The following is a 22,442-nucleotide window of genomic DNA, read 5'->3' as shown; positions in this document are numbered from 1 at the left end:
ATTACTAATTAAGAAAATATATATTTGACTTATAAATAAGAGTTTCTTTTAATGCTTTGAAATAAGCAGAGAATAGGAAGAAACGAAATAATAATAGTAATAATAATAATTACTAACCTCTCATGGTTGCCTATGGCTGTCATGTAAGCCACATGGGATGCAAGTGGTGCAATAAAACTGAGGAAGAAATCCCATTCGACCAAGAAACCAGTAGCATAGCTTATATCTCCAATATGAAAAATTGAATCCACATTGCCAGATGCAACCTCATTTGCCAAAGCTTTGACCACAGATACGGAACCAGGCTATTCATATTTGCATCATGAACTTTTTTACTAATATTATTCAAAACATTTTTTTTAAATGAAAATTTTATATAAAAAATACTATTTGGCATTGCTAAACTATCTCTAAACTTTGCATTTTTTGTGATCTCTGGACGTTGGGACTATATTTTTAAGATTGTTTTGTTACTGATGAAAAATTGTTGTTCAGCATAGATGAGGATGCTTGTTTTAGCTGTATATATATAACAGTGCTCGTACCGTGGCCCGTTGGTAGAGCAATCTCTCTGAAAGTCGTGATAATTTTATTTGTTATTTTTTATTTGATACAAACTCAAAAACATCACTTCTATTTATGCTTCTGTCGGTCATTTAGGATTTTGCCAATAAAATTGAATTTTATGGCTATTATGGACTCTCTAGAATTCTCTCCTAGCTTCCTATACAAAAATCATTAATTATTTAAACTATGTATTTTCAATATTCCTCTAAATTATATCTCTCGAAGCCCTTAAAAACTCTTCTAGAATGTGTCTAGAATCTTCTAAAGATCATTCTTGATTATAGATTCATTTTTAGACAACTATAACCCAACTACATATGGAACAAATCAAGTTTAATTTCAAATTCTTTTTTTAAAGTTAGATTTGCAACTCCAAGCGAACATCATGTTATAAATAAATCCCCACTTTTCAGTGTCTTGGCGAAAATGGCTGCAAGTTAGTTTTGAGGATTCAAGTACTCAATTTGTAAATCTTTTCTTATGCTAATTTATTCATTGTAGTGATAATGTGTATCAATAAGCTTGCTTCTATCATAAAAAACTAGATTCTTGACTAAGGATATTACATAATTGATATCAATCCGAGTCTTTGTTAATCCTTCTTTTGGTAAACTTAATTCTTTGAATAAGTTTTGATGTCAAATTATACAATAAATATATGAAGTTGCAGCAACATACTCTACTTTGTAAGTAGAAACAATGACAATCAATTGATTCTTTAATTTATAAGTAAAAGCGGTGCCTATGACAAAGAACATAAAGCTTGTGGTACAATTTTCTATTATTCATGATGTCTCCAATCCAATTACTACACTATATCTTATAAGCTTAAAATTTTTAGATGGTAAATAATGCAAGCCAAAATTAATTATACTATTGATATTACATAAGTTTCTCTTAGCAACCTGAAATGGGACACAATTGGAGCCTCAACTTAATAACCCAAATTCCAACAACAAAGAGAATATGAAGGTTGTGTATGTTATGTTGCATAAAAGCCAAACAAAATTCTTATAATGCCTTGGATTAATTCTTTCTCCCATATTAAATTTTGATTACTTGACTCCACATTCTATAAGAGTATTTATGGGTCTATAATTATCCATCTTATTTTTTAAAATATTTTTTTTAAATTTGCATATCGTTTTATGAGATGAAGATGTCATTTTTCAATTGGTTGACTCCCATGTATTATGTCATGCAAGAGCCCTATATCAATCATTAAAAACACTTTCTTATTACTTGTTTGATTTCTATAAAAATGCTTGAATTATTTCTGTTAAAAATTAAGTCATCGAGATACAAAAAAATGCTTCTAAAGACATTTAATGAAGCCTTATTTTAAGTACTATCTATTCGATTATTATGTGTCCTTGGTTCTTTCTTCAACTTGTAAAGAACCTTTTTTAACTTTAGAATATTGATTCATATCCTTTTAAATTGAAACTTAATGGTTGTTGAATAGATACCCCTTCTTCTAGGATTCCATTCAATATGATAGATTTTATATTTTTTTGACATATTTTTCATTTATTTTTAGCTTTGAAAAATAATTAGTCAAAATTTTTTTAATTGAGCACGAGCAAATATTTCATCATATGTCGTTTGCCACAAATCATTATTGGTGCCTTTCAACTTATTCTTTTGCAATATTCTTCTTTACATTCTACACATACTTTATACCAATTGCATTATGATCTACGAGAAGTGAAGCTAGCTCTCATGTGTTATTTTTTCAATTATTTCAATTTTTTTTTTGTCAATAACTACTTCAAAGTTTATAGGATTGCTTTCAACATATTGAAAAATTTAATTTAAAATTACCTTGATTTCAGTTACCTAACAAAAATCTGACGAACTCTTAATGCATGTTACTCTTTCACTTGAATTCTTGATTAAAGTTATGAAGATTTTTATTATTTTTTTTTAGTAGTTGCAACTAGTGTTGTTAAGGAAATATCCAACAATATTATTATACTTAATCAATTTATTTCCTTCTAACTTTTGCATTTACTGTGTTTTGTTAAATAAAATGATAATTTTTATGATACAAAGCTTGGGTAGAGATTAGAATCTCTTTTTTGCCTTTGAACTGGCAGTTTAGGAATTCTATGTTAATGTATAATTGTGATTCGATTAAAATTGCATAAAGATGGTAGATAAACCTTCTGAAACTAATTGACTTTTATTTTGTGATCTACTTGTGTGGGACATAGTGGAACAAATTAAGTTACAAACATTGACTAGAGATAATAGGGATATTACTTCTAGGTTAGTTTGATTGTGTAAGGAATTATAGGATCCTAAGATAATCACTTGATTTAGAAGACTAAACCTGTTTTATTTTTTAACCTCCTTAGAACTCCGGGAGGAGCTAAAGAGGAGTTTTGTTCTTGATTTTCACCGATATTTTGATCACATACTTTAACCATAATTTATAAGATCCAATCCATCACTTGATTTAAGAAACTAAACCTATTTGATTTTTGAATCTTCTTAGATGCTCGAGAGGGGATAAAGCGGAGTTTTGTTTCAGGTTTCCAACCATAATTTAATCACAAAGTTAAACAAGAATAATTGAGATCCAATTTAGCAAAGATTCATTTGCTAGATATATAGAAAACCACATAAAGTTTTAACAGAGTAACCTTTGGTTTTTTAATTTTTGTGACAATAATAGTAGAAACTTTAGAAAGACCCCAACCACTTGAACAATTTAAGCTAGACTCAAAACCAATATACTAGAGATTTTTCTTGATATGGATAATTAATCTATTCTTTTTGGTATCGATACACAATCTAACACTCTATATATTACTTAAACAACGCATATGCTTGTGGGGTTAGTGGTGCTTCACAAACATTTGGGCATATAAAAAATACATAGCTTTGATCTTAAGTTCACTTTATTTTTCTATAGATTGCAACTTTAAAGTTGTTCAATACACCCTCTAATTTTTGCTTCAAATAATATACCAAAATTTTTATTAAAAAATCATTTATGAAAAGAAGAAAATTGATGCACTTACCTAGTAAGCTTTACTTTATTAAATTTTAAACATATGTTTGTATTGTATAAAGTGACTTTTAATAGCTTGAACTTAATTCCCTTAAAATGTTTTTTCTTAAATATTTCTTAAGGAGACATAATTTACATGATTGATCAAGGTGCCTGATGTAATGTAGTCCTCACACCATCTTATTTTTTAGAAGTAACTATAATCCTCCCAAATTTAGGTATCTAACTAGAAAATGTCATGGCATATAAGCAACTTTATAACAAATTTTGTGAAACTTGGCAATATCATTTTTAATGTTAAGAAAAAATAATTTTATTCTTAAGATAAAAAATATAGTAATTAAGTTACCAAATTTATATTAAAAAGGAGTATTTATTTTTGTGTGAATATCATGAATTGTTTATACATAGTTTCCGTAAGTTTAACGTTATGTTGTGGAGCCAAAATCACTCAAAACCAAAGAAGCCCACGACAACCAGCAACTCATAGCCACAAAATTTCCTATGCATTAGCTTGTCATAGCCTCACTCAAAATTGGCTTAGCTATGTCGGGAGGTGTAACTACATTGCAATGAGCATAGCGACATCGCAGAGGTTTTGTCCTAGTAGGCAAAATAATTACACCTACACTCGACATGACCACACCATCGAGTGGTTGGTCCGGTTATGATCCTTAACTTTATGATTTTGAGCTATGAAGGAAGGTACACTCTCGCATGTGATACTTTTGACAAGGGTTCTCGTGAAGGAGAAAAGATTCTAGGAGGAGGATTTCAACATTCTTTTTCTCTTGAAAGAATTTAGAGTAAGAATTTGTAAGTTCCATTCATTGTAGAGAGCATATCTAAGTGAATTAGACTACACATTTGTGGCTCTTCATGCTTGAAATTTCTTGGTGGTGTGGCTCTATGATTTTTTCCCTTTCTTGAGATTTTTTTGCGTTAAATCTGGTGTTTATTTTTCTGGAATTATTTTATTGTGATTCTGTTTGATCTTTTTTTTTTTGTTCCAGATCTCAAATCAGTGGAATTTTATTCTATGGTGTGATTTTGATTTCTAATTGATCGAAGCCCTAATTAAAGTATATAAAATTTTCATCCCAATAAGTGGTATCATAGCAGAGTGTTTGATTCGAGTAGAAGTAATGGCCGACAATGTATGATACAGAGCGGAGAAGTTCAATTGGACCAACTTTGCATTATAAAGGATGTAAGTGGTGAATGTGCTTATCATAAAAAATGATATTTTTTTACTACAATGTATCTTTGAGAAGACTAAGTCTATTACTATAAAAGAAAGGGAGGTGCTAGATCAAATAACCCTAAGTTTGACTCATTTATCACTTTCCTCTTCTATTTCATTCAATATAGTAAATGAGAAAACTATAATACATATCATAGTGCTACTAACAAGGATGTATGAAAAACTTCCTGCTTTAAATTAGATTCTTCTTGTGAAAAAATTATTCAACTTGAAGTTGGTGGAAGACACTTCAAAACATCTGAATAGTTTCAACACTATAACAAGTCAATTTTGTTATGTAGGGATCAAATTTGATAACGAGTTTTAGTCATTGTTGGTATTATATTAATTATCGATTGTTGGGATGGTTTAACCATGATGGTAACTTTTCTAGAAATATAAAGATGAACTTTACGACATCGTGGAGTTGGTACTAAATGAGAAGTTCATAGAAATCCAACGAATAGTGAATCTTCAAGCTATGTGTTGAATGTTGAAAATAGAGAAGGAAATATGAATAGAAATACAAACCAAGAAAAATTTAAGGTTATAAGGGAAATTTTAAGTTAAGTTGAGGAAATGGTAGCGAAGAATACTAAAACTTTGGAAAGGAAGAGCAGTTTAAGAAAGACTGTAAAGCTATAAGAAAAGCTGATAGTGGAGGGCAATAAAGAAATATCTCTACATATGCCTCCACATTTGAAATACAATGTGACTCCTTGGTATTATCCCTAGTTAGTATTAAAACTTGGATAGTAGATTTTGATACCTCTTTTCATGCATGCCCTAATAAAGAGATATTATAAATTACACTCAGAGTGATCTAGGAAATATTCATTTGGCTGAAAACAATATCTACAATATTGTAATAAAGAGTGATGTGAATATCAAGTTGTCAAAAGGAAGGGTCTGGAATCTTTTTGAAGTTAGACATGTTCCAAGTCTGAAGAGAAATCTCATCTCTACGAGCCAACTGGAAAAATCAGGATTCCTGACTACTTTCATAAGTGACTTATGAAAGGTGACTAAGGAGGCAATGTTGATGACTCACGGTAACACCGAAGGCACTCTTTAGTTAATCAATGACATTTTGGATTTCATTTATGTGGTTGAATTTAAGGTGGATGCAGTTCTGTGGCATCGTAGACTTTGTCATATGAGTAAGAAAGGTTTGAAGTTTTTCCTTTCAAAGCATAAACTTAAGGGTTTGAAATTAGAAGATTTGGATTTCTGTAAAGATTGTATATATGGCAAGTAGAAGAATTTTTTTTCTCTAAAAGTAGATCAATGGTGAAGTTAAAAAAAACTGGAATTAATGTATGCGGTCCCACTCTAGTTAAGTCCATTGAGGTTCCTAATACTATGTCAAATTTATTGACGATCATGTCAAAAAGGTATGGTTTACTTCTTAAAAGTGGATCAGTGGTCACACTCTAGTTCAGTCATTTTTAAGTCATCCCCAAAAGACACATTTTAACCCCCCTGATTCATCAAGCTCTATGAACATGCTTATTTTCCCATACGGAATATTTACACTGATTTTTAGAAATCATACTTCATATTCATCTCTTTCATTACGATTGTATGCTTATAGTAAAGTGTCATAATCTTTTTTTTTTCTTCCATATAGTTGATTTTTTTTTTTCTTCTTGTTGGATGTTCTACATTCTTTAACATAATGCCCAAACTTACCATAGTTGTAATACTTACCTTAAGATTTATCATATCTCAATTTTGAACTTCTTCTACCACATCCTCATTTCGAATTTTCTTATCATTCATAGTTATCTTTGCTTATTAGCATGACCTCATGTTTGTTTTAGAACTTCTTTAATATTGGCTTTTATTATTGTTGAAGTTTTCATTTCTCTTTTTTTGTTCAATAATGGTTGTTATTCTCTAGCTTTTTATCATTTTTTAGTCAATTAAAAATGTTAATGACATTAGATAATATATCAAAAAATCAACTCATTAACATTCTTTCATATGCAAACCGACAAATTGGTTTACAATGTTTGAATTCATACCTATTTGACTTTCTCCTCTCTTATCTTGAAGTTTTCTCATGCTTACTTAGCTGAAGTCACATTCGAGATCTTTTCAAAACCATCATCACCCAAAACTTGATAAATGAGAAAGAGAGATTTCTTACCTCTCTATCTTAAGTCTCTCAAATTATCACGTTGTATTAAAGATAGTGATGACTCATTGCTTGGCACATCGTATTCTTATTCGTTTCAACCTTTCAAACATTAAGCGCGCGCCTTCATTTTTTTATTCTAACTATCGTAGTCTCTTGTCTTGTCCAGCAAAACTTGAAAGGAGATCATACAATTGTTCGTCATCTTTGTAGAAATGAAACTGACACGCTCAAATACCACTTAGTTGAAACGAGAAACTAATTAAACTAGGACGGGGTAGGAAGAAAGAAAAAAATTTCTATAAAATATTTCCTTGGAATGTTCATTTTTATGTCCATGTTTTATAATTTTATAAATAAATGCTTTATATTGTGCATCACTTTATACATCATACAAATACCTTTTCAATAATTAAAAAAAAATTCTCCATAAAGATTAAGGGCCCGTTCGGGGCAGCTTATTTGGTGCAGATGCATTTTGAAAACGCACCTGACTTGTTTAGGTAAACTGCGTTTTGGTAGTTTATGCTTTTTCAAAATGCTGGCGCGTTTTCACACCGCACATATCTAGATGCGGTGGAAGCTTTTTGACAGTGATTTTATTTTTTAAAAAAAATAAAAATTTATAATAACCATCGTACCTAACTTATCAGCAGATTATTCAATAAGCTGCAGCTGCCCCAAACAGACCCTAAGATAATAGAAAACAACTATATAAATTACCTGAATATAATGTTCCATTGATGGATCAAGTGGTGCTTTGCCCATATCACCATAAGCAAGAAACTTTAGTTCATTTGACCCACTAGCTGGTGGTGTCTTGAATTTAATTTGCTCACTCCAGCCAGCTAAATCGCTGTGAAAATATATGTTACATTTTTTTTCATTTTTAACACTATCAAAATCTTAAGGAAGATTTACGTACATACCACTTAATTTGTATGTATTTACATATCTAATATTTGAACATTAATTTTTACATGTATATGTCATCTTAATTATGCACGAGAAGTTGTATTTCACTGTTCAAAAGTTAACATAGTGATATTTTTAATATGATGTGAAAATTTGGGTGGTATAAATGTAACATAAGTTTTAGGTGTTAGGTATGTAAATACGTAGTTAAATAGCTAAAGTTCAATCAAATATTCATTATATATAAAGTAAGTGGAAGACTAATCTTAAATTCTAAATCTTATCTCTCATAGCAATTAAGTGAATATTAAAATTTTTAAAATAAAATTAATAATCATTACATTCATATTTTCATAAACTTAAAACTTTCCTTATCGACATAATCTAACTTAATTTTCTAATAATGAAGAAAAATTGAATTAAAATAAATCTAAGGTCATTAAAATACATCTAATCGTCATTAGATTTAAAATTATAATAATTAATTAACTCGTGTTTAGGAAATATCACAAAAACATGATTAATTAAAGTAATAAACTTAATAAAGAGATATAAATTGTTACCTTCCATATCTATATGAGTAGGTTTGATTGGGTAGGAGCCCATTCATTACAGCGGTATGAATGTATCCAGGTTCGTGCCATCCAAAATCCTTTGCTGGGCTAGGCAATATACCACCTATTTAAACAAAAAATAAAATTTCTTATATATATAAAAAGAATTTCATTTAAATTTTGACATATATATATATATATGTAGTATGTATATATATATATATATATGTATGTATGTATGTATGTATATGTATCTATGTATATATATGAATGTATGTATGTATGTGTATTCTATTTTTTTAAGTTAAAATAACAATATTTTTTATATTATATGAAAAATCTGAGTGTTTTGATATTAATATGAAAAATCTGAGTGTTTTGACATTAAGAAATAAAGTAAATTTATGCTTAAGATATGTAATGTGATTAACATTTATCATGAAAAAAACTTTTATCATTTATCATGAGTGTTTTGACAAAGAAATAAAGTAAATTTATGCTTAAGATATGTAATCTGATACGTCATGAAAAAAACTTTTATCATCTTGCATGAATCTGAAAGCGTGGCACGAATCTCATAATATTTTCGAATGAGAAACACTCAAATTTAAATTAAAAATTATCCAGTCGTTTGAGAAACACTCAAATTTAAATTAAAAATTATCCAGTCGTTTAATTTCAACAAACTTATAGTCAAACTGACCGGCTCGACGAGAGGGACTCAATGAAGCTAGAATTGATCCAATCCAAGTCAGATTGGTCCCAAATCAAGCTGTTATACTATTTTTAAAAGCTTTTGGTGGTTTTTAATTGGAATGTCAAATAAATTTCAAATCTGACGAGCCTAAAATCACTCAATTTTAATATTGTTATAGCACAAGACCAATCCAACGAGCCTAAGATCACTCAATTTTGATATTGTTATGACACTCAAATGCCCACAGAATGTCGTTCGATCGAGGGAATCTTTTTGGGACATCCCATAAAGTGGTTTTTATTTATTTCCTATTCGCAGAAAGGCTGCTCTTAGACTCTATAAAAAAGTCCTACTCCATTCTTGAAACGGAGACCTGGAGTGGGAGCTAGAGGAAGATCAGAGCTTGGAGGAGAAGGAGTTGATGTCCAATGTTCTACAGTGGAAATCCAATGAATGCCACCTACTTATAGAGCTGTTGATCACCGTTTATCACCGCTCGCCAATCTCCGTCAATCGCCATCAACCCCTCTGCTTGTTGCAATGAAGCCCCTTACAAAGGAGATCATGACATACATTGTGAAGTAAGGAAGCACTATGTAGAGTAATGACCGACCTTGTTGAATAATGAAGCTTCTTAAATAGCAACATATCCCGAAGAAGGTGTAATAATGCACATCAAATATGGTGTAACAATGCACCCACAATATGATGCAACGATTTGCCTCACATATAGTGCAACATTGCACACTTCATACAGTGTGACAATACGCCTCAAAGATGGTGTAACAACACCCCAAAAATGGTGCAACGCGCACCCCACTTACAGTGTTGCAACACGCCCCAAAGATAGTGTAAAGATGCACCATGAAGGCGACATAATAACACACCCAAAATATAGTGTAATTTCTCCCTTCGCATATGATGCCATGTTGTTTTTCGAAGACGGTGTAACAATGCAACCTGCAACAACTGCTTTCAACCATCATACTCAAGATATTGTGACTTTCTTTGGGCTCTTGAAACTCTTCCTTGCAGCCACCACTACGAGCTATGTTACCAACTACGATCTATGTGATTCATAATTCATGCAGCTCCCAACTCTGGTCACTTAGGCATGCAAAAGTTATCACAGCTCATGCTGCTCCTAACTCTGACCTATGTGTCTTATGGACGTTATGAAAACTCATCTAGCTCACAATTCTTGCATCTTTGGCTTACAAATATTATCACAGCTCTTGCAATTCCCAACTAGTACTTTTGTGGCATGCTAACGTTATCACAATTCATGTAGCACCCAAAAATGTCATCTGCAGCTTATGTACGTTATTACAGCTCCCCACTATGGCCATGTGATCAACTACGACCTCGCAGCTCACAGCTCATGTAGCTCCCAACTCCAATCTATATGACCTACGCATGTTATTTCATCTACCAACAATAGTCTTTGTGGTCAACCGACACTTCTGGAGTAACAATCTATGACTCACATGACCAACTACTACAATGACTTTCAATTATGGTTTCCACGACAAGCTGACATTACAACCATCATTTGCAACATTAACGATGAACTATTGTCTCCATAACAATTGACTTTGGTCTTTGTAGCATGTTATGACTTATTGTTGAAATACCTTTGTACATCAACTCTGTAATTTCATTTTCGCTAATTCGGGAAAATAGCGGGTTTGTGTACTCATCATTACATAATGAATTGTTTCAACTGGGCTAGGTTATGTGGTCTTTTTCTTTTTTCAGCTCACGAAAAAATTTTTGGTGTCGCTAATTGTCACTTTAATTACATGATTGTGTGCCGCCGTGAATCTTCTGCCTCACATTAATATGAACTAGGTTTTATGTATGTAAATATCCCTAATATTATTTGTGTGAAAGGATTGAATGACTTTTGTGAACAAGAAAATTTAAAATATATATTTAAAAAAAATAAAATTGAATGACTTTTGTGAACAAGAAAATTTAAAATATAGATTTAAAAAAAAAAAATAAGAATAACTAATGCTAAAAAAATAATAACCCAGTACCAGTTCAAATAAAAAAGATTAAGTTGTAGATTTAATAAAATATAAGCAATTTCTACAAGACTTTGGAGCTGACCAGGCATGAGTAGGGCTGTCAAAAAAGCTCATTGTTCGCAAGCAGTTCGTGTTCGATTAGTCAACTCGTCAATAAGTTCGTATTCGATTCATTCTATAGTAAACGAGACGAATGCGAACAAATTTTTTTCGTTCAATTAGTTAAACGAATCAAACACGAACAATGATGCTTTCGTTCGTGTTCGAATCGTTATTGTTCGAAATATAAAATAATTTAAATAATTATATATATAATAAATTAATGATAATAATATAATATTATATATTAATATTAGGGATGTCAAACTGGCTCGTCGTTTACAAACAACTCGTGTTTGGCTCGTGTTCGGCTCGTTCATTAAGAAACGAATACAAACAGTGACTTCACGAACAACAATTTTAAACAAATTAAATTTCAAACGAACCGAACACGAACACAAGCTCTGTTCGTTCGTGTTCGATTCATTTACACCCCTAGGCATGACAAACACTGTGACCCGAGCCAGTTTTATTTTTTGGGAGCTTGAATGGGAAGTTTTGATATTACAATTGATTTAACATACTTTTGATGATTTGGACTGAGTTTTCTGGAACGATCCAAGTGTAACTCGGAAGTTTTACCCAAATGTTGTACTATTTTAAGGACATTTCATCACTAATTCTTGCAATTATTTGGAAATTAGGGAGAGTATTCTACATATAAAACAGAATGAAATCATATATTTGATGGCAAATTTGGCAAGGGAGATCCAACAATGAGTGATAGCCAACCAATAATGAAACCACGATTGATTTTAGGAATAAAAGTATATGAATAATGAAGTTTGTTATGATTTTTAAAGCTAAACTCTCTTTTCTAGCCGTATTGATGAGATAAGATGAACTAGCATAAGATGTGACATTATTGATAAATATGGCATTATATGAAGGCAAAATGACTTTGAGTCAACATGTGATTGGGAACAATTAATATGATATTTTCTTAGAAAGAAAGGAATTGCACAACCTAAAGATGCTAATGGTGAACGAATTCATGAACATAACAAATGATAACTAACATTTAATTTTGACATTTTCTAGTATTTTGACATTCATATGTTACATAAAATTTAGTGCCCGATGAAATAGAAATTTAGCAATCACAACAAAGATTAAATAAAGCAATACAAACCCAAATATTAATCAAATAAGAAACGGTTTGTTACACTTATGCAATCCAAATTAGTAAAATGCGGATTATAAGATTAACATGCCTTGCAAGCTTTCTTATGCATTGGATCAATATTATGCTTCGTATTGATATATCAAGATAGCATTTTTTTTTTTTTTAACTGAGGAGTGTGTGTGTATGTGTCAGCGAGAGGAAAACATATTAGATCAGGACTCTACATATATCTGAAGTCCAATGATGAGGCGTCGCGTGTTAAGTGGGCCCACTTGACATGTGACACCCCACTATTGGACTTCATACGCAAATTACGTGAGGAGTCTTAATATAATGTTTTCTCCAACGAGAGAGAGCGAGAGAGAAAGCAAAAATATCATAGAATTAATTTAATAATATTAATGTTTATTTGCAAGGCAACTTACTACACATATCATCCTGTTTGAATGTTGACACCCGAGAACTTGATGATCTCCCTTGTCCATATTCTACTACCTGAGTGTTCTCATCTCCACTAACCCATGTTACCCTCATCTATGATATATAAAAAATTAACTAAACACTAATCAACAAGAAATAAGAAATTACTTTCCATAAAAAACAACGAAGAAATACCTTTGTTGCAGTCGAGTCAATGCTTGAGAGATGACCATACAAAGGCTGGTTGGGATTAGCAAAACTTATTGGATCCGACCGCTTGAGAATGCAAGGAGTGGCGAAGCCTCCGGAGAAGAATACAAACTCTATATCTGTTCTGAAATTTACAACATGAAATGTGATTGATGCGCTGCAACTGTGCACCAGACATTCATCATTTTCATAAACTTCACATTTCTTCTTTCCACAGTTCAGATAAGAAGGATCACTGCTCACATATTGGGCCTGTTAATAACAACACCTATGATTTATTTATTTGTTATATGTTGATTTAATATTAAATTTTCAAATCAATGAATTTAACTGCCAAAACTTTAATATTTAAGAATATATTTAACTAATACTTCAAATTTTAATATTTATTTATAACAAGTGAAACTTTAATATTACATCAGACATATTACTAGTATTTTCTTAAAGAGAAATACATTAGTTTAGTTATATACATAAATATTAATGTGATTACACTACTAAAAATATTTTATGAGTACAAAATTTTATATGTTGATTAATACCCCTATTTGAGAAGCGTTATTTACGTACGGAGTACACATACAATTCTGCGTGCGTACTGCCCCAAAAAACTTTCTAATAACTTCGTTATTGGGGGTTATTGAGAGGTTATTGGAGTTAATACTCTTCAATAACCTAACAATACATTTCACAGATCCACGCTTTTTTTTTTTATTTTTTTTTATTTGGAAGCTTTGTCAGGTTATTGAGGGTATTAACCCCAATAACACCGACATAACCCTCAAATGCCTCCCGAATAACCTCTTTACGCACGCATAAGAACATGCATACTCCGTACGTAAATATTTTTCTATTTGAGTCTTCATCACTCCAAATAGAAAAGAAGAGAGCTTCCTTCTTTTTCCATGGCACCTTTTCAAGTGAAGAATATCCTGGAAATATTCTCCAATATTTTGCTTCCGACGAAAGCAAGTAGAATGAGTGCGATGTGATACAATCATGCCAACAAACGTTTCTGGTCATTGCATTTATTGTTGAAAATGTGAACATTTTGAATTCTTAACAATCTTCATTAAAATATAATTATTTTTAATACTATCTAAAAAAATAATTAATGCGGTAGTTTTCTCTTAATTTCTCACAATCTGCATTTGATTGATTGTATAAAAGTAAAACAGATTTCTTTTTAGTACTGTTAATGCATTGTTCATTTTTGTCATATTTATGATGATAAAAATAAAAAAATCATGACATATAACTGAGCTTATACCTTCATAAAATCAAGTATAGAATGACAAATTTTAAGAAAATTTTTACATAAAATTTTTACATTAGTTGTATAAATAACTTGAGGAAGACTTCCATACATACCATGTAATTTCTCCGTATTTATATATCTATCACCTAATTTTTACATTAGTTGTATAAATAACTTGAGGAAGATTTGCATGCATACCATGTAATTTCTCTGTATTTATATATCTATCACCTATATATATACATATATATATATATGATATATATATCTATATATATATATATATATATATGACACTTTATCCTTACATAAAAAAATATTTTACATTTTAAAAGTAAGAAAATGATATATTTCATATTATAAATGTAAAAAAAGTAAAATTTAGCTCTTAAATATGTAAATATAAGATGCCCCGTGAATTAAACAAGCCAAAATAGCATATTGGATTTACGTACTTCACCTTGACAGGATAGTGGCAAAGAAGAGGAAGACAGCTAATATCTCCGGTTTGTACATAATACAAACTGTTCAGAGGACAACTTGATATTCTGCAGGTCAAAATTAAACATAAAAACACATTAAAATACACTTTAATCAGTATAAAATAATCAACAAAATCATTAAATATCACTTTCTATATATATATATATATAAATAAATACTCTGCATTTGATGGCGTAATCATGGCTATCCAATCTGATTCATCAGGGAACAACACTCCACCCACCGTCACCGTAACATTAGTCTCATCAGCCAATGGCCCTTTGGCGCTCGCAGTAATAAACAGATATGGATTTGGATCAATACAATCTGCTAAAATCCTCCTATTATGAATCCTCATTGCCGTGAGGTTCTTAAACTCATCTTTCGATCCTGCTGATATAGGACAGTAACAAGAAGAAGAAAATGAAGCAGATACTGATGATAATAAGGAAGAGAACAGGGGAAAGAAGAAGAAGACACAGAGATTTGCCATGGCATCGAAGTTGAGGAGAAGGTGAGTTCTCTTTTTGATGTTTTAAGGGAAATGAGGAAAGCGTGTTGGATCAATTTGGTGTTTCATTTCTCTACGTTAACATGTTGTTTGGATTAGAAGAGTTATTGAAGATGGAGACTTGAACATTATGTTATTTGAACGGCCATAAGTGTTTTGAGCGGTCCATTGATGACGTCGATTCAGAAGCGGATCGTTTGGCATGCATTTATTGCTTTGAAATTAATATATTGATTATAATTTATACATAAATAGATGATTGATGAATATTTTTCACGTGGCTTGTCTCAAATTTAGGTGAGAGGAGAGGAGAGGATTAGAAGGCATGAGAAGTTTTAGATATGTAGTATTATAAAGCACATGTTATTTGATGGATCAATAATAAATAATTAATTCATACATAGATCTTTTAAGTAAGAAATTTATGTCCTCTATCTTTTATTCGAGCTGCATTGTGAAAGATAATTGATGATAAAACGAAGAACATAAACAAGAGGATCATATAAGATATACAGATTTACGTGATTCGACAAATTATTCACGTTAACGGAGTTGCAGAGGATTTTATTGTTTTGAGGATTACACAGTTTCTTAACACTGGCTCCACTTTCCTAGTTATGTTCTTCCTTTGTTTTGTTGCCCTTGACTTGTTCTGATTCTACTGCTCGCGGTTGCTTTAGCCTCTTGGGACTCCTTCTGCTGCTCAGAACACCTTCGTCGTTCGGAACTCCTTCCTTTCGTCACTCAGAACTTCTTCTTTCTTCAAACAAAGTCAAATACAATGTGTGAATAGCTAAAGGGCGTGCCCTTTTATCTCGAGAACAAGCGGGCTCCAGGAGTCCGGAGAAGCGGGATACGGGAAAGGAAAGATGCGCGAGTCATGACTTTTCCGAACCAGAAGAAATTGATGGATCAATAATAAATAATTAATTCATACATACATCTTTTAAGTAAGAAATTTATGTCGTCTATCTTTTATTCGAGCTGCATTGTGAAAAATGATTGATGATAAAGCGAAGAACATAGACAAGAGGATCATACAAGATACACAGATTTACGTGATTTGATAAATTGCTTATTTTAACGAAGTTACAGAAGATTTTATTATTTTAAGGATTACACTGTTTCTTAACAGAGATAGTAGACACTGACTCCACTTTCCTAGTTATGTTCTTCCTCTGTTTAGTTGCCCCTGACTTTTTCTGGTTCTGCTGCTCGCGGTTGCTTTAGCCGCTTCGGACTCCTTCTGCCGCTCGGAACACCTCCGTCGTTCGGAACTCCTTCCTTTCGTCACTCGGAACTTCTTCTTTCTTCAAACAGAGTCAAATACCGTGTGTGAATAGCTAGAGGGCGTGCCCTTTTATCGCGAGAACAGGCAAGCTCCAGGAGACCGAAGAAGCGGGATACGAGAAATGAAAGATGCGCGAGTCATGACTTTTCTAAACCAGAAGAAGAGATTAAAATAAAGAAAAAAAAACAATTCCGGTAATTCCCATAAAATGCAGAAACAACCAATTCAAGTTAAGAAAGTGGATCGGACTCCATAATACTCAACAATACAAATAATCATTTAATCTGATGTTAATAATGATGTACATCAAATCACAATATGTCAAAAGTTAATTTCATAATTGCATATGTGACTTTTGATTTTTATGATATGTCGAGGTAATTTTAGATAATTTGTCAAAGTAAGGTTTAAATTTTACATGAATATAGAATTGCTTTGCATTTTTGGTATAAGCACTTCAATTAAGATGGAAGAGAGGAAACGATATAATCATGCAAAAAACAGTGAGGTGGAAAAGCTTCGAACTTTTTATTTGCCTTGTCATATTTACCCTAGGCTTCTAATTGACCGCTTTAATGCTTCAGACTTTGATGTGTAGGATTGTGCTCTCAATAGAAAGTAATATGTTAGACAACAATTTTGAGCATAACATTACTTATCCGCATCATTTGTCATGATAGCAAGTGTTTATAAATACTCCGTTAATAACTCTATTATATGGTTCATGTTAGACTGCATGAACTAGGATTGTTATACAGGAAAGTCACTGATTACTGGCTGAAAAATTAATTGGTAATCAGCAATTTTAGCGGGTAAACTAGATTAGAAACTGATTTATATCGGTCGGGAAAAGTTGTTGGAAAAATAGTAGCAGTTGATTAATTTAGCTGCTATGGGTTAAAGATGGAATAGTTTAACCGCTGTAGTTGAACGACTGATTAGCATATGAATATTCGGTTGTCAAAATAATTTCGACTGAAAGAACCGATCGTTAAATTTAAAACTGACTAGTGACAATCTATTCAGCCGCAAAAGTTAGCTGTTGAATTTTCAACTGGCTGTTAGCGGTTGAACCTACCGTGCTAATCAATCTATAACCTATAGCAGAAAAAATAAATAAATAGGGTCCCCTTGCAAATGAAGATTTACACACCATTAATCACGAAAAAAAGAACTAGCTTTCATATTCATAATATCTCTAAATAGCGTTGTAGGTATGTACTGACCTTTTGTTTCCATGATTGGTAATAGGAAAGTCAAATGGGAATCGCTTGATGTGAAACAAATGTTCTCGGAATCCAAAGAAGTGAATAGTAGGAGAGGTCAAAGATACCGAAGAAGCTTCAGTAAGATGGAAGAGAGGAAACGATATAATCATGCAAAAATCAGAAAGGGAAGTTATTTAATGTTTTAATCCTGTAGTTTATTTAAAATTTATGACTCACATTCAAACGATATCTGATCGTGCAAATAGCTGGGAAAGTAAAAGGGTTTACGTCGTACTAAACAAATAACCTTGGAATCCTAAAATGAGTTTAGGATTTATATCGCATGATATACGATCTTACAAAAGCCTGAAAGATAGCGTGAGGATTTATGTCGTGCTAGACAAAAAACCTCGAAGTCCTAAGAGTGTATATTATTTAAATCTATGAAACATTCAAATTGAGGCTCCTTCTTCCACTTTTTGTTATCGTCTCGACCACTGCCTGGAGTTGAATCGCCACTTGACTGCATCGTTGTCTTGTTCTGAGAAAATAAAAGAGAGGAGAGAGAACATATATTTAACAACTTATTTCAGATATTTAATGTGTTCTCGTACAATGTGTTTTAAATTGGTGTTTGTTGTTGTTAAAGAAAAAAAGGGAGATTTTATTTTATGTTAAGCGACACCGGTTAAGATTCCACAGTTCCATCATCCCAGCATCACTGTTAATTTTGGATTTACTTAGTCCAAATAAGTTGTAAACTCATTTAGACCAGAGAATTATCGTTAGCAACCGTGATTTATCTCATCTGAGAGTCTCTCGTAAATCTAAAAAAGATGTATTATTATTATGTTATTATTAGTTTATTGAAGTTTAAAAACATTATTTGTGGTTTTGTATTTTTTGTTATGAAGTTTTGAAAGATGTTAGATTAAAAGGTGTATTTTGGTTATGTGCTACAAGGTTCCAATGCTAAACATGTCCTATGTTTGCTACTCTAGAGTTATATAAAAATATGCCAGAAAAGAAATAACAAGCAACATCAGTAATAATAATACAATTATAAACAAATATGTACAGTAAAGTGCAATAAAAGAGAAAAGGTGTACCTGCCGCCTATGATAATGCTTTAAAACAAATTACCGTTATATAGTACAAGTGTGTGTGTGTGTGTGTGTGTGTGTGTGTGTATCTATATATATATATATATATATAAGAGAAAAGGGTTCGAAAAACATTTAAAATTTAAATATGAAAACTGGAGCATGCATATTCTCATAAAAGAGTCAAGTGATAGGCATATGAAAAATCAAAATGGGGTACAAGAAGTTAAGTTGGGGATGGGCTCAGTTATAAACTCATCCATCATAATCCCACAAGCAACGGAGACATTGAAGTCTCTATATCAATATTAAATAGGAGTCACGAACAAAACACCTCTTAAGGTTGGGCAACTATTAATCATTATTAGTTGTTTGACAAGCGAACATGTAAAAGGTAAGAATCCTCAACCGTATGTGTCATGTGTATGCAATGTGATGTTTTTGTATATGATTTTTTTTTGTAATATTGTAATTTCCAACTTTCCAGTTACTGATGTTATAAAGAAGTAGTTCACAAGTCTTTCAGAGCTGGGGTTGAAGCTACCAACAACCTAAAGAAGTGAGAAGGACAACTACTAATCAATTATTGGTCTAAAAGTTTCAACTATATGAGCATGAATGTAGTTTTACATCATTGCCCTTACCCCATATTTTCCAACTTATAAGCCACTTTGAGACTCCATATGCTTCCTAAACAAAAGAAAATTTGTCATTCAAATAATTTAGACAAAGGGAATGAATTCTCCATATACTTCCAACAAACCATCACAGACAATTCTTACATCATCTCACATGAATCATATACATGTATATCTAAGTTGAAGTGTAAAAAACAATGTGATCCATCAACATCTCAGTAGTTGATATCCCAAAAGAAACCCTCACATGTCATTTTTATCTATGTTTTTATGTAATCTCCTATTTTGGGTTGATTGGTTTAAACTTATTTGGTTCAAAGGACATTTCATAAAATATGCTATTCATAATTGGAAAATTATTCATAATGGTTTAACGACTCGTGATATTCATTCTCTTAGAGGTATGAATATTAATATTATAAGTGTTCTTTGTGGTAATCAGTTTGATTCTTGTGCTCATCTTTTCTTTTAATGCACTTTCTCTCATTATCTTCTCAATAAGTGCTGTCTTATTATTATTTTTTTATAGCTCCTCCAAATATGTTTCAAGTTTTATACAGTTTTGATAAAATCTATTATAAAATTCAAAAAAGATTTCATTTATTTGCTTTGATAGTTAAAGATTATCATAGTTGGCATGAAAGGAACTTGAGAATTTCAAGAATAATTATCATTATGTTGGCAATCTTATTCATCATATTCATTGATTAATCATGTATGAGAGTAGACATTGAAAATTTAAAAGAGATATTCCTAATAATATTGTAAATTTTCATAGCCTTTGAAGTTTCTGTTTGTTTGAATCTTTGTTTTAGTGGTTTACTTGCTTTCCTTTGTTGTTGATTGGCTTTGTTTGATCTATTTCCTCTATTTAGTTTTTTCCTTTCTTTGTTGCTTCAATATTATTTTAGTTCTAGAGGTTGTTGGTTGTGGTTTGTGACTTTGATGTTGGTTGTTGTCTTGGGTGTTGTTCGGTTGCTATCAATTGTGCTAAGATTGGCTTTGTTCTTTAATAAATTCCAGCTATTACTAGTATTCTACGAGATTATGAATATCCTTAAAAAAAAAAAAAACTAGATTATGAATATATGTTTATATATTTAAAATCATGGAAGGAATGCTAATATTTTCATGTAGGTAAGTCTTAAGCTCGAGTTTGTTGTCCTTTTTCTTTCTCCAGAGGTTTCACTTGGTTTTTATTTATTTATTATGTTGTTTCGGAGGTTTATTATTGGTGTTGATAGAGCTGTCAAAAAGGCTCGTTGTTAGCGAACAGCTCGTGTTCGACTCGTTAAGAAGCTCGTGCTCGGCTCTCGTGTCCGGCTCTTTATTTCCTTTAGATAAGTTAACGAGCGGAACACGTACTAAGATGTGTTCGTTCGTGTTCGACTGGTTTTGGGTTGAAATACTACTCATCAAGTGTATATTTATATTAGTAGTATTTTAAAAAAAATCTAATTGACTACAATACTATAAAGATTTATAACCAATTAAAATATTTATTAAGAAAATAGAATAAAAATTATTAAATTAGATTCAAATGATGTTTTAAAATAAACAATAATTTTAAGTCTTATTATCTTATGACCACATGATTAGATTTGTTAAAAAGACTTTTTGTTCGTGAACAACTCGTGTTCGGCTCGTTAAGCAAGAACACTAACACCCTTTTTGAGCTTGAAATTTAAACGAGCCGAACACGACCTGAGCATGGCTCGCTCGTGTTCGGCTCATTTACACCCCTAGGTGTTGATGTTAGTGATGTTGTTGTTCACTAGTGGTAATTTTCTTCTGATTTGGTTTATGTTGAAGGTGTTTTTGTTTGAATTTCTTTTTATTCTACTAAGTTTTATGTGTTTTTCTATAGTAGTTGGTTTTTCATATTTTTTGAGATTTGGTTTCTGTTGTTTGGAGTTTGGGCTGATATTTCCTATATTGTGGTTTGATATTTGATTTGATTGACTTTCTTCTTTGATCTTTTCTAATTGCCGAGATTGGTTATGAGCTTTGATAATTATGAGCTTTGATAAATTCTATCCATAATTAAAAATTAATTAGATTTTTAATATTTGTATTAATCTATTATGAAATTTTAATTTTTCTTTTAGGTAAGTTCTAAGCTCAGGATTTGATGCCCTTTATCTTTTTTTATTTTTTTGTGTTTTTTTTTTAAAAAAAAAAAAAAAAAAAACATATATCGGGATATTTTGATTTATATTAAACTTTAAAAAACAAAAATTTCAAATTTCATTCCTAATTGGGCATACAAAGTCAAAATTTCTTTGAATAATGTCTGAATTTTTGCCAATCTTACCTTATCATTCCACATCAAAATTTTGATCCATGAATTCATCTTTTAATGGATTAAGATCTCTTGAATTTTTAAGCATCTGTGCTCTTGAAAAAAAAATAGTAATAAGCTACTGTTATCTTAAGGTTTGCTTGGTAGCAAAATATGAGCAGGATTTAGGGGACTTTTGGTTTGCTAAAAATGAATGTTGTGTAATTAAAATATAGTGTAGATAAAATAATTGTCCATTTCGATGTAAAATAAATGTAAGAGTTTATATTTTTTTATTTGGTTTAAGAAAAACTGAAATTAATATAAAACACCATCAATGATTGCGATAGAGGTATTATACAACGAAAAATTATTCCATACGGATCGGACACCGCACGCATCTTGCGTGCAGTGTCCGATCATGACCTTAAATCAGGTGATTAACGATCAGGATGTATTTCGGTGGGCCCCACCTAAACTTTTGTTTTTTTAAACTAAAATAAGTCAGGATCGGACACCGCATGCATCCGTATGCAATAATTTTTCCAAGTTGCCGCACTCTATTTTTGTTTTGTTGTCTATTGTGCAATTTGAATCACTAATTTGAATCACTAAAATACACATTTTTTTTTAGTGGGAACCGCTC

The 22,442-nt window shown here is 31.3% G+C and overlaps 1 protein-coding gene across 2 annotated transcripts in view; it reads right to left on the bottom strand.

The window, feature by feature from the left end:
- The window catches only part of LOC110021685 (probable inactive purple acid phosphatase 1), a 28,569-nt gene extending 13,204 nt beyond the window's left edge, over positions 1-15,365 (bottom strand). Inside the window, exons 1-8 of one of the 2 annotated variants that reach the window (XM_020720276.1) lie at positions 15,255-15,365; positions 14,944-15,154; positions 14,742-14,829; positions 13,009-13,275; positions 12,819-12,927; positions 8,448-8,562; positions 7,693-7,825; positions 118-305 (exon numbers count right to left, since the gene is read on the bottom strand). In XM_020720276.1, coding sequence (XP_020575935.1) covers positions 118-305; positions 7,693-7,825; positions 8,448-8,562; positions 12,819-12,927; positions 13,009-13,275; positions 14,742-14,829; positions 14,944-15,122 — 1,079 coding nt within the window. In that variant the 5' untranslated portion in view covers positions 15,123-15,154; positions 15,255-15,365. Of the gene's footprint in view, positions 1-117; positions 306-7,692; positions 7,826-8,447; positions 8,563-12,818; positions 12,928-13,008; positions 13,276-14,741; positions 14,830-14,943; positions 15,210-15,254 lie in introns of those variants that run through there. The other variant, XM_020720277.1, reaches the window with a different exon arrangement.
- Positions 15,366-22,442: the final 7,077 nt, after the last annotated feature.

The sequence above is a fragment of the Phalaenopsis equestris genome, unplaced genomic scaffold (assembly GCF_001263595.1).
Source record: "Phalaenopsis equestris unplaced genomic scaffold, ASM126359v1 Scaffold000139, whole genome shotgun sequence".
NCBI classification, from domain to species: Eukaryota; Viridiplantae; Streptophyta; class Magnoliopsida; order Asparagales; family Orchidaceae; genus Phalaenopsis; species Phalaenopsis equestris.
This window is presented reverse-complemented; position numbering and strand designations above follow the sequence as displayed.